The 12,500-nt window shown below is 45.4% G+C and overlaps 1 protein-coding gene across 2 annotated transcripts in view; it reads left to right on the top strand.

Annotated features, from left to right (window-relative positions):
- Positions 1-12,500, top strand: part of si:dkey-122a22.2 — a 24,860-nt gene that overhangs the window by 7,406 nt on the left and 4,954 nt on the right. For both annotated transcript variants that reach the window (XM_042106198.1, XM_042106197.1), the window contains exons 7-8: positions 1,576-1,650; positions 11,410-11,548. In XM_042106198.1, the coding sequence (XP_041962132.1) occupies positions 1,576-1,650; positions 11,410-11,548 (214 nt within the window). The remainder of the gene's footprint in view (positions 1-1,575; positions 1,651-11,409; positions 11,549-12,500) is intronic.

Raw genomic sequence — 12,500 nt, 5'->3', positions numbered from 1 at the left:
TTGCACATAGCAATTGTTTCAATTTGCTGACTGGGTTATGCATGGCTGCCAGTTCATTTTAGCCATAAGATACAACCACTGCTTAGAATGAAAGCAAAAATACCCATGGTCATTCACACCATAGACTGTATATAAAGTCTATGATTCACACAGAAATACTGCTGTGACCTTATAAAGTAATGTGCCATGTTTACATTCTACGGTAATATTGGAAATACAGTGCCACCATGGATCGGGAGCTTCGAGCGCTTAGAGGCTACTAGCCTAGATGAAGCGATTCATTAGCTCTATGAGTAACACTTAAGCACTCCTGTCATTACTTTTGAATGGCTACAATGGAAATCACTGCACTGCTAGGTAGATTAACACCCTTCATTTCTTATATTGGCTGTTAAAGGAACATAGAGCTCGGGAATCCTCTGCTTTAAGTGCAACCCCAAACCCTTGTATTTGTTCTCTTCACAGAGAGTGTGTGTGTGTGTGTGTGTGTGTGAGTGTGAGAGAAAGACAGGTCTGCCTGTTCCGTGGCATTAGTTTAAAGGCCCGTGAGGGGTCCTCTACTCCTTGCCTCCTGCAGTAAAGAGAGCTGTTTAACAGGGAGCTCTTTATGAAGCTGCTCCCCTGCCACTCATATATTTACCCACAAGCCCCTGCTCTTTCTCCCTGGCGATGGAGATGTGTGGCCTCGACTGTGAAGTTATCGGACGTCTTTACACTGAAGCGAGGGATTAGTGAAGCCAGTGAAGCCACTCTCCTCTCCTCTCCTCTCCTCTCCTCTCCTCTCCCTTCCTTTCCTCTCCTCTCCCTTCCTTTCCTCTCCTCTCCCTTCCTTTCCTCTCTTTTCCCCTCCTTCACTCCTCTCTTCCACCCCTCCCCTCCTCTCCTCTATTCTCCCCCATTCCTCTCTTCTCCCTGCCTCTTCACTCCTCTCTTCCCCCAACTCCTCCCTCATCTCCTCCATCCTCCTCTTCAGGCGTCTCCTCTCCCATCTTCTCCCCTCCACCCCTCCTTACTCCCCTCCTCCTCTCTGTTTTGTCCTCTCCCCTCCTTCCTCCTCTTCCTCCTCTCTTCTTCCCTCCTGCCTCCTCTTCTCCTCTCCTCTCCCCTCCTGCCTCCTCTTCTCCTCTCCTCTCCTCTCCTGCCTCCTCTTCTTGGTCCTCTCCTCTCTTTCTGCTCTGGACTAAACACACAGAGACGAGTTCCTCTGCAGCCTGGAGACTAGAAATGGTGCACCTGATGAAGACAGGCTCTCCTGGCAGGGTGGTAGAGGGTGTGTGGGGGTTCTCCTGGCAGGGTGGCAGAGGGTTTGTGGGGGTTCTCCTGGCAGGGTGGCAGAGGGTTTGTGGGGGTTCTCCTGGCAGGGTGGCAGAGGGTGTGTGGGGGTTCTCCTGGCAGGGTGGCAGAGGGTTTGTGGGTGGTTAGACTGATGGATGGCATCGGCAGCCTGTGGCCCACAAACTACTTGTCTGTCCATCTACTCCTCTTACTGTCTGGCCATTTCACTTTAACACTCCCTTACTTCTGCCTTCCCTACCCTCTCTCTCTCTCGCTCACACACACTACCTCTCTCCACAGGCAAGTGTCTGATCTGGTGTTGATCGATCCCATCCCAGAGGATGTCTTTGAGGAGGAGCAGTGGCAGCAATATTGGTGAGCCATTCCTGCCAGAGTGGAGTCACACACACTCACTCACACACACACACACACACACACACACACACACACACACACACACACAGACAGGGAGAGAGTTACAGTATATTTACATACATGAACCCAACTCTAAAAATCCAGTCCACACAATCACATCATGTTTCCAGGATTTGCAAAAGAGAGGAGAGCCTAGATAAAAAAGACAAATGATTTCAAAAGAATTCAAGGGGAAAAAAAGAGCACATATTTCTCCATGACTCACAGAGGAGCCATTGGAACTCTCTGCGCTATGCTGTGTCCAATTACCCAGTGATGAATAGGCCTTCGCCCCACTGCAAGCCCCTCCAAAGTGTACACGCAATCCAATTACCGCGCCGGAGTGGAATAAATATTTCTGCAAATGAACTTACAACTGGAATGTACCGCCAACGCCTTTTTTAGAGGCGATTTTATTACTTAATGTCGGACCGCGAGAATGCTTCGGAGTCTCGCGGGTGCCTCTGAGGATCTTTGAGGAATTGGATTTATGGCGGCGCTAATGGTGGAATGATGGTGGTGGAGGTGTCGGATGTCGAGTGGCTCGCAGGTCTCGTGGAGCTGTGATGAAGACGGAGAGGTCTGATGACTTGAGAGAGGTGCTCTCACAGGGCTTACCTGTGTGATGGAACTGACCAGAGGGACCTGAACTGAACTGACCTCAACTGAACGGATGCTTCTCTTAACAAACAGTAGTGTTATTGAGAAATACTGTAGGTTTGTACTTTTGACTTTGGAGTGGTAGATTTCACATGCTCCCTCTCTCTCATACGCGCACACACACACACACACACACACACCCCCACCCCCAGAAACGAGACATTTCTGGGAAGATCACAGCCCTCATGAGCCACCTCTCCATTAGCTTCCATTCTTCTCCTGTTCTCCTGCATGTAGGCCATGAGCCACCTCTCCATTAGCCTCCATTTCTCTCCTGTTCTCCTCCTGCATGTAGGCCATGAGCCACCGTAATAACTGTTCTTCTTTTCTCTTCTCTCAGTTCCACATTTTGTTGGTTAGAGATAAGTGGTAGGACTGGTAGACACTACTCGTGTGGTGGTGTGATTTTGTATGTGTGTGTGTGTGTGTGTGTGTCTGTGTGTTTGTGTGTATGTGTTTATTCATTTATTGTGTGTGAAAGTTTGTTTGTTTCTTTCCTTGCCCTTGGGTGAGTGTGTGAATGTGCCTATATCTGAAATTGTTTTTTGTGCTTTGCCCTGTGTTGTTGGTGTGTGTGTGTGTGTGTGTGTGTACACCATGCACCTGAGTACGTACTGTGTGTGTGTGTGTGGTGTGTGCGGTGTGTGTGTGTGGAGACCATATCAGTGCCATGCAAGGGATGCCGGATTTGCACATCAAAGGTTCTCATTCAGCCTGGATCCCTCCCAAATGACTTCAGTTCCAGCCGACAAATCAGGCAGCTCCCCACTCCTCTGAGCCCTCCAGTCCTCCTACACACACACACACACACACACACACACACACAGAAACATGTTTGTGTGGGTGTATGTGCATGAGAGGATCTGTGTCATTGTCATTGTGTAGGGGTGTGTGTGTGTGTGTGTGTGTGTGAGTTTGTCGGTGAATGTATATGTATGTGCATGTGGATCTATGTACATTATGCATAGTGTGTGTGTGTGTGTGTGTGTGTGTGTGTGTGTGTGTGTGTGTTTTTAATGTATATGTATGTATCTGTCTACTCTGATTAGGTTATGGGCTGTTGGGCTAGCTGTGCTCTTAGCTAACTGTGCTCTAAGCTGTGCTAGCTGAGCTCTGGGCTAGTTATGCTCTGGGCTAGCTGAGTTCTGGGCTAGTTATGCTAGTGTGCTGTGGGCTAGTTGCGCTCTATGACAGTAGTTTTTAAAGTGGGTGCCGCAGCAAGTTCGAAGGAAAAATGAAATCCAAAAATAAATACATTTTAAGAATTAAAAATATACCTATTACTATGAGATTTGTTAGAAAATACAATTTTAATAATGTGTCCATGATAATGACTGGCAATAATAGTGGAGTAATAGATCTCATATAGCAGAAAGCCCCAAATGCAACTTTCATACACTGTATGCTCCATCGCGAAGTGCTTGTGGCTAAACAGATAGAGGATTAGCTTAATTTATTTTTACATTTGCCGTAGTATTGTCGATACTACATAACACATCTTGCAAAAAGGGGTCTTGGCCAGAACTTAGTGGTATTTGGGGGGCCTTGTCATGGAAAAGTTTGGAAACCCATGCTCTTTGCAGTGCTAGCTGGGCTCTAGGCTAGCTTGGATCTGCGCTAGTTATGCTCTGGTCTAGCTGTGCAATTGGTTAGCTGTACGTGGGTACAAGCTGTACTCTGGGCTAGCTGGGCTCTGGGCTAGCCGTACTCTGGGCTAGCTGGGCTCTGGGCTAGCAGTAGTAGCTGCATCTCATAATAGAGAGGACATGGTTTTAGTGAAAGGGAATGATTTGTGGTATTTATGTAATGGTTTGTCTTTGACTTCCTAACTATGAGAATATATTTTAAATATTAGCAGACACAAAATATAAGTAAAAATTAACACTGACAGCTAAAGCTTTTTAGAGAAAAAAGATAGATGTTGTTGCTAAAGCTGAAGGGGCACATCTTTTCACATCAAATACACCATCCATCTTATAATACAGTTTGTCCTTGAGTTTCTTGAGCAGGCTCACTTGCTATTTTGAGGCTGATTAAAACGTTTCCATCAGACGACGACATATCAGATCTCAGAATCTGAACGGGCCCTCGGAGGCAATGGTGTGGGTGGTTTCATATGCCATATTGGTACACACACACACACATATGCATAGTTACATGTGTTCATTTGTGTGTTTCCTTTTATGCTCATGAATGCATGTTTAGTGTGAGCTTGTGAGCTTGTGCTCATGCATCTGAGTGTATGTATGTATGTGTGTGTGTGTGAGTTGCAGTGTGCCTCTATCAACTTTAGGGAATGTGGATGTGAGAGGCAGTGAATGTACTGTGTGTGTGTGTGTGTGTGTGTGAGACAGAAGTGGTTGAGCCCAAGGCTACAACTTCAGTGGAGATGAATAGAAATTGTCCCAGCGGGGGCGCGGTTGGCTGTAATGGCCTTGTCCTTGCAGCATACAGCGCTGGTGGAGTGGAGTGGCCTATTGCTAAAGCCCAAAGCCCACTCAACCCAGTGACGCAGGAGAGCAGACGGGGACCAGCAACTCCTGCGCCTGCTTCATGTGTCTACTTCAGCATATAGGTTTTGGGTCGAGATTGAATTGATTCATCACTACTTTGATTACTTCCTGGTTGTGTGATGTAAAAATGATTGTAACTTCTAGTCAAAGAGGGCCCCCCATATTTTTGAATTTGCTATTTGCTATTTTGTGATTTGTTCAGGACCGTATAGCATGGACAGGAGATAAGTGGATTTTTTGCTCGTGATTAGGAGAGTAGTGGAGAGGAATGGAGAGATTGGGAGAGGATATGAGCGCTATTGGTAAAGGAGGTGAGAGCAGGTGAGTAATTGGGAGAGGAGGTGAGTGGTTGGGAGAGGAGGTGAGTGGTTGGGAGAGGAGGTGAGTGGTTGGGAGAGGAGGTGAGAGATTGAAAGAGGAGTGGAGAGATGAGGACAGAACATTGACCCAGACTTGAGTCAGAGTGCTACAACTCCCCCTGGTGAGGAGTGGTAGTAGTAGCAGCTGGTACAAGAATAGGAGCTGGGAGATTGTCAGGTGTTACTGTTTGGGGCAAATCGGGTACCATATATATACCCCTAAATGATGCTGGTCATGGTGGAGCGATGCCAGTAATGCCACCACCTAGCAATCAGTCAGCCCAGGGTCGACTCCCGAGTCTGCCGTCGTGAGTCCCTGTTGCAGACAACTTATAACCTTAACTGTGTCACAGGTGGATTGGTGTTTTGATGTTAAAGGGAAACTTGGCAGGATTTCCCCCTCTGCTGGAGAAATTGCACATTATGCTATTTCAAACTGTGTGAAAAGGTAATGATAAAGCACATGGATTTGTTTACAAGCTAGCGAACTGTTAGCATAAGTTTGGCAAAACTATGTGGATGTTACAAGGTAAGAAACACGATTTAAAACGAGTTTCTTGTTTCTCACTTCTCTTTCCGGGACGGTAGTCTCAATGTTGCAAGGTTGGTTTTCCGCCTGGGGACGCTAGGCGCAGCGGGGAAAGTCACCATTTTCACCGGAACAGGTCATTTAACCATCCAAATGATTTCTAAACGGGTTTATTAAGTTGAAATAGTTGCCAAGTTCCCCTTTAAGCTTGGCCGCAGGCTTGTGTGGAGTGGAGGGTAGTGGGCTGGTGGAGAGGCTCGTGGTGTGTGTGCTGAGAGCGCCCTCCAGAGGGGAGGTGGGGTAACAAGCGCGTGGGTGTGGGCCAGGGGGGGCTGATGGATGACATGGAGGGCAACAGCACACACTCCGTTGCACAGACGACGTGCATGTAAATAAACATGTGTGTTTGTTTTTGTACCGAAGTTCAGGTTGTGTAATGACAGACGACTGCCCAATACTGTGTGTAGCTCAAGTAACCAGCAGCCAACATAAACAAACCTAGAGTAGCGTAAGACAGTCCAGCCACACACACACACACAGACACATACCGGGAGTAGGACATGTGATGAGCTGCAGAGGCAGACCTTGGCTTGCCCTGTCTCAAGGGATATCGTTTATACCTGTGTATGTATGAGAGAAGGTTTTGGAAGTTAGGAATTGTCGTTAATACTGATTTATTACATTGGTTACATTACCTTCACAGTCAGTATTTCAAATTTTGCCAGGCAGCTAGGAACCTGTGTGTATCATTAACAATAGTCTGTTAGGTTGAGTTGGAGATTGTGTGTGTGTGTGTGTGAGGGAGAGATGGGCATACAGGAGAAACAAATAGAGGCCAAGGCCCAAGACTGCCTGTGTGGATGTGATGCGTGATATTTGGTAATACCTTACTGACACCCAGTGGGCCGAAAGAGAATTGCATCTTCACCTACTAAGAGGTCCTCTATGTAGCTTTCATTTTGAGGCAACTTGCATACTGTTATAATAGTAATGATAACATGTAGTGGGGACATTCTGACTTTCACGTCTTCACTAATATACTGTGGTCAGTGAGTATGGCCTACACACTGGTCAGTTTAGAGCCCCGACTGACTTTTCTATCGCAGCACTTGCTCAGCACTATAGGGTAGCACATTTACGTGTGTGTTTGTGTAAGTGAGACTCCTTGAGTTTGAACATGTGTACTGATGACAGTTTGTGTGTGTGTGTGTGTGTGTGTGTGTTTGTGCTTGGCTGTGGATCTGTGGTCTATTAGTACATGGTCCATTTGAAGTCGTGTTGTGTTGTCCGTAGTGGCGGGCAGGTGAGGCCATGCCCCCCCCCACGACCCCCAACCTCCCTCCTAATGAGCCGCTCATCCCGAGAAGCCCTTATCGTGCCCGGAGCGCCGGCATTCCGACAGTGGATTGAGCGGCGCTCCGAACAAAAGCAACAGCGCAGCGGCCATTCAGCCTGCACTAATCCAGATGGAAAAGTCAAAGAGCAGAAAGTCCACGGGCCCAAACTCATTTCCACACGCGCACTCATTTAGATATTTCCCTCGTTTTCTTTTTTTTTTTTTTAAACAGGCCCATGCAAAAAAGAAGTAGAGTGAGCAGTGGAGGTGGTAAGACAGAGAGAGAGAGGGAGGGAGAGAGAGAGGGGCAGAGAGAAAAAGAGAGAAAAAGAGAGAGAGAGGAGGGGAAGGAGGAATGGAGAAAGGGAGAGATGGGATGAGCAAGAAGGAGCAGCTCTGAAAATGACCAGCATTGGTAATATGTTTTTTTCCTAGTTTCCTCTCTCTCTCTCTCTCTCTCTCTCTCTCTCTCTCTCTCTCTCTCTCTCTCTCTCTCTCTCTCTCTCTCTCTCTCTCTTCATCTGCCTCCTGTGTTATCTGTTTAATTCATCCCGCCAATCTTGGCTGTCTTTCCCTCGCTAAATTTTCCTTTGACACGCATGCCTTGCCGCGCATAATCCTTAGCCTCCGGGCAGAATTAAAAATGGAGAAAGAGAAGAACAGAATAGGACAGGTGGAGAGAGAGAGAAAGAGAGAGAGACCAGAGAGGGAGAGAGAGAGAGAGAGGGAGGAAAAAACCTTGAAATAAATGTCAATGCCACAGGACTGATTCAGGTTGGAAATCAGACTCAGTACAGCTTGGTACATACTGGACACATACTTTTTTCCACAGTGCACTGTGTGTGTGTGTGTGTGTGTTGGAGGGAGCGAGTGCAGTGTGTGTGTGTGTGTGTGTGTGGGGGAGGGGGGGGGGGGGGGGTTGGACCGCTGACAGGTGAAAAGGTGTCAGGGACGAGCGGGTCCCCAAACATAGGAAGAAGAAATTGGAGTGAGGAAATGACTTTTTTTTTTTTGCCACGCAGGGCAGGGGGCTAGCGGGAGAAGATGAGTGTCAGAAATGTCAGTAACGTCAGTCTCCGTAAAAGTTTGATTTAAGCCCCCCACCCCCCTCACCTCTCCCCAACCTCTTTCGTGTGGAGCACAGGGGGGAATGTCATGACCTGCACACTGTGCACAGTGCACATGAAGGGGGTGGGGTTGGGTGGAGTGGGTGGTGGACCGTCTGATTTCTTTATAGAGCTCAGGGGCACAATTTTGTTGCAGTGGCACGGTGACTTATGAGGAAAGTTTCTCTCCTTCAAAGGGCCAGAGGAATAAAGTTCAGGGCCAACCGCTCCGCTAGAGAGAGATTCCTGCCAGTATTGATACCTTGTCATAAGCACACTCCCCTGGCCTCCCTTAATATTAGATAGAATCAAAAAAGCAAATCAATATCAGAGAGGAGCAACACCTTATTAAAAGATGTGTGTGTGTGTGTGTGTGTGTGTGTGTGTGTGTGCGCGCGCATGTGCCTGTGTGAGTGTGCGCTCTTGCACGTGTGTGTATGCGTGTGTGTGTGGGGCCTTCCTATTGATTTGGCTCTGTAGTCTGAGACCAGCCAATTCATAGCACCAGTGAACTGAAACCGATGGGGCCTCTTGAGTTACAAAAACCCCCTTGCACCCCCTTCATCCGACCCCCACCACCCCCCAACCCCCTAATTCCTCTCTAATGCTCAGCACGGTGCTTCCAGGCTCATTTTTTAGGCAAATGTCTTCCTGGTAAAGCTTTGGGGAAGTGGTTGGGGGGTGTGGGGGGTCCTGGCTGAGAAGATGAACTGACGTGTACTGATCTGGACTCACAGGGACAAAGTGAATGGGATGATACATTAGGCGTAACGAGGAGAGGCGAGAAGACAGAGAGCATCCCACCTGGGAGAGGGGGGGGGGGGGGGGGGGGTTAGCCCCTCTCAACCTTGGAGCAGAAGTCTCGAGGTCATCCTTAGACAGTGCAGCGCTCCTCTGTCTTTCAGCTGACAAAGAGGAAAAGGCTGCACAGGTTTTTGTGACGTTGACTAAAGTAGCCCAATTAGATGCACACATGGAACTGTTTAACAACTATGTTAGGTGTTGTTGATATGTATTTTATGATAGATAGATAGATAGATAGATAGATAGATAGATAGATACTTTATTGATCCCCAGGGGAAATTCAAGGTGAGATATGTACCACTATCCTGACATGAGTAGGCCCGAAATGGTCTGTTAGTTGAGATAGCCATGACATGATTAGTTGTGGAATAAGCACTGGTCAAATAAAAGGCCAGAGGGTCACCATATCTCCTCCTCCATAATGATCTGTATCGAGGGCTGACATTTAGGACTTTCAGACGTTATTTTGTTGCTGTGTGCGCTAGGGTGGTCCCTATCAAGTCCAATTTTTTTTTTTTTTGCAAAATGTTAGTGTCTTAACCTCTTAAACTGTTCCTTTTAACTTCAAAATTACAAATATGCAAACATTTTGACAAAAAAATATATATTTAGAGTTAGCTCAAGCATGTGGAAGATTGCCTATGTTAAGCTGTGCTGCGTTATTGTGATATGCAAGTAATATTAAAAGTTGCTGCAAATGAACTACTATTTTATTGAAATCAGAGCAACACTAACATGACGACAATCTCAAAGCAATTTCAAAAATCCCTCATTTCTGATGCTCAGCAGCCAGTGTTGACTTGTTGCAGTCTGGATAGATCCGTCAGTGATCTTCCATTCTAATAGATGGCAGATTTGATCCAACTAATTCTGGTATGGTGGAACTAATCAAATAAACTTCACTTCTTGTTTTTGCCATGATTTTGCTCTTGGTACAGAACACTGAACACAACTGCAAGCAAATCTGAGCCAGGAATGGCAAAGATGCCTTTTCCTCATACAGTTTTGTGGCACATATTTGGGGTTCCGTGGATGCAATTGTTTTATGTTGCAAATGGATGCAAATGTTTTAATGAAGACCAAAAAATGTTCTCTAAACCCAAACAATAACCAAGGTGATAATAGAAATTGTATTGATTCCACCAGGAAAGGTAAATCTGCTAAACTGATTAATTTGGTTTTAGTTTCTACAATAAGTAAACTGAGATATGTATCTAAAATATGTATCTAAAATACATATTTAGGAATATATGGTGCATTAGATGCTTCTATGGAGATTGTTTTGGAATTGTACTAGCCAGTTATAATACCAATTCAAATGATCTGTTTTTATGAAAATCATCAAATAGAAAATCATCTCAAAATTTAAAGCTATTGAGCTACCAGTAATTATTATGTTACTCCCATAAAAATTGGCATGCTGTATTTTCTTATATAAAGGAACAATTTGAAGGGTTAAGAGCATGACAATTGGAGACTTTAAAAATAAGGACCACCCTAGTGTGCGCCTGAAAACATGGCATGGTATGTATGAACAGAACGAACATGAATGAAACCGCATCCTCCCTGCTACAGGAGCACTGAATAAGCATTGAGCTCATGCATTATGCATTTATGGCAAGGTTCAGAGAAGAATAGAAGTATCAAGTGTTAAAATATTTTTTTTTTCTGTATTCCTGTATGAAAATCTTTGCCGTTTATGGTATTTCCCAGACACTTTAAAAAGCTTATGTAATCCAGATTGCCATTAAATGGGTCCATACGAGAGACTTTGAGAAGCAACAGAACTGAATGAGTTACAACATCCATTCTGTTTCTTTGTACCATTTCAAAAGCAACCTTTAGTTTTGTTTGCCCTGTGATGTCTTCCTTTTGCCTCCTCACGTCCTCTTCGTCCTTATACCAGCGAGACTATATAATCTGCCGTAGCCTAGCGGCACAACTAGTCTGAAGTGGAGTGGAATATCTGCCCTGCAATATCACTGCTGTTGTTGACGTCATATTATATTCTACTGTGTTACTTAATGATTGTTCAACTTTTCATTCCTTTTAATGTCGTCAGTATACTTCGTTCAACTGAGACTGTGTTTGAATGACACTGTTCAGTTTTAGGCGACGTAAGTTAGATTGGAGGTCGGTGACGAGCCCTTTTCACCTGATGAAGTGAATGCATAGTAAAATGTGTTTAAAATGGCAAGGCACGGCGTGTGCTTTTGGCAGGCTGACAGGCTCAGCCTACGCTGTCTAAGTACATCTGCCCCTAAGTGCTCTTGTTTCCATTGTGAACATTATACCATTACATTACCCGATGGAACACGAGGACTACTGTGTGCTGTTTTTAAGGACTGGTGTTAGATAGGTATTAAGTGTGTCTGTGTGTGTGTGTATGTCTGTGTGTGTGTGTTGTGTGCAGGTACTCTCAGCTGGTGCCCTCGCTGCAGATGCTGCAGTTTGTGGCGGCGGCTGGCCTGAGTCGGGTGCTGATCATCTTGGGCCTGATGAAGCCGGCGCTGCACGACCAGCACGTCTCTGAGGAGCTGCTGCAGAGACAGGTGGGACACTGCTAGGGGTCGACCGATACGTACTCTTGTTGATGTCAATATCAATATCTAATGGCTCTGAACCAATATTTAGGTGATAGTTTGATATTTTGGGCGATATTAATTTCTTTAGTTGTTTGGTTATTTTGCTGGTAATATACAAACTTGCATGAAAGGTGTCATGTGAGCAAATACCTGCCATATGAGAAACAACAGGCAATATACAGGGTTCCTACGCAGTATGGAAAACCTGGAAAAGTATGGAATTTGATTATAGTAATTTCCAGGGCTGGATAAGTATGGAAAAAAGAAACAAGGGTATGGAGAAATATTTGTGTTTCCAGACCATTGCATTTGTAGTACTAATCACTTCACTCGGGTCATAATGAACCATTCCTACTGTGTAGCTTAACTGTCAGTCCCCATCGTCAAGATACAACTACGATACAACTAAAAATGACCCAGCTAAATGGACGAATATTAAGTGTAATTTTTTAATTCACTTCAGTTGTCCATACCTTTGTTTTCACCGAGTTATCCCAAACCAGAAGTGGCCGCAATGTCGAGAATATGGTCAGAAAAATCTACCGAGAAGTTTGGAAATTTGAGTATGGAAAAAGTATGGAATTTTGAAATGTAAAATGTGTAGGAACCCTGAATATACAATAGCCCCATTGAGTCGCCTTTTTAATCATTCCTTGTAATTCTTAATCGCCGCCATCTTGCTAGGAGAAGTACGTACAAGGCAGCACAAGCTACTGTCAGTGGACACAAAAGGAGGGTGTGGTAATCGACTTGTATGGACTTTCTTCTCATAAGATGGCGGCGACTGGAATAGGAAAAAGTTAAAAAATACTTCAGTTTGTCTTCAGAGACCCTCTCCATAGTATAGATGTGTGATTCTTTTCTTAGCCTGTTGTATGGCTTAAAAGAGTGATTTTCTTTGACCTAGTGAATCTGCCCC

Source organism: Alosa sapidissima, chromosome 10 (assembly GCF_018492685.1).
Source record: "Alosa sapidissima isolate fAloSap1 chromosome 10, fAloSap1.pri, whole genome shotgun sequence".
Taxonomy (NCBI): domain Eukaryota; kingdom Metazoa; phylum Chordata; class Actinopteri; order Clupeiformes; family Clupeidae; genus Alosa; species Alosa sapidissima.
This window is presented reverse-complemented; position numbering and strand designations above follow the sequence as displayed.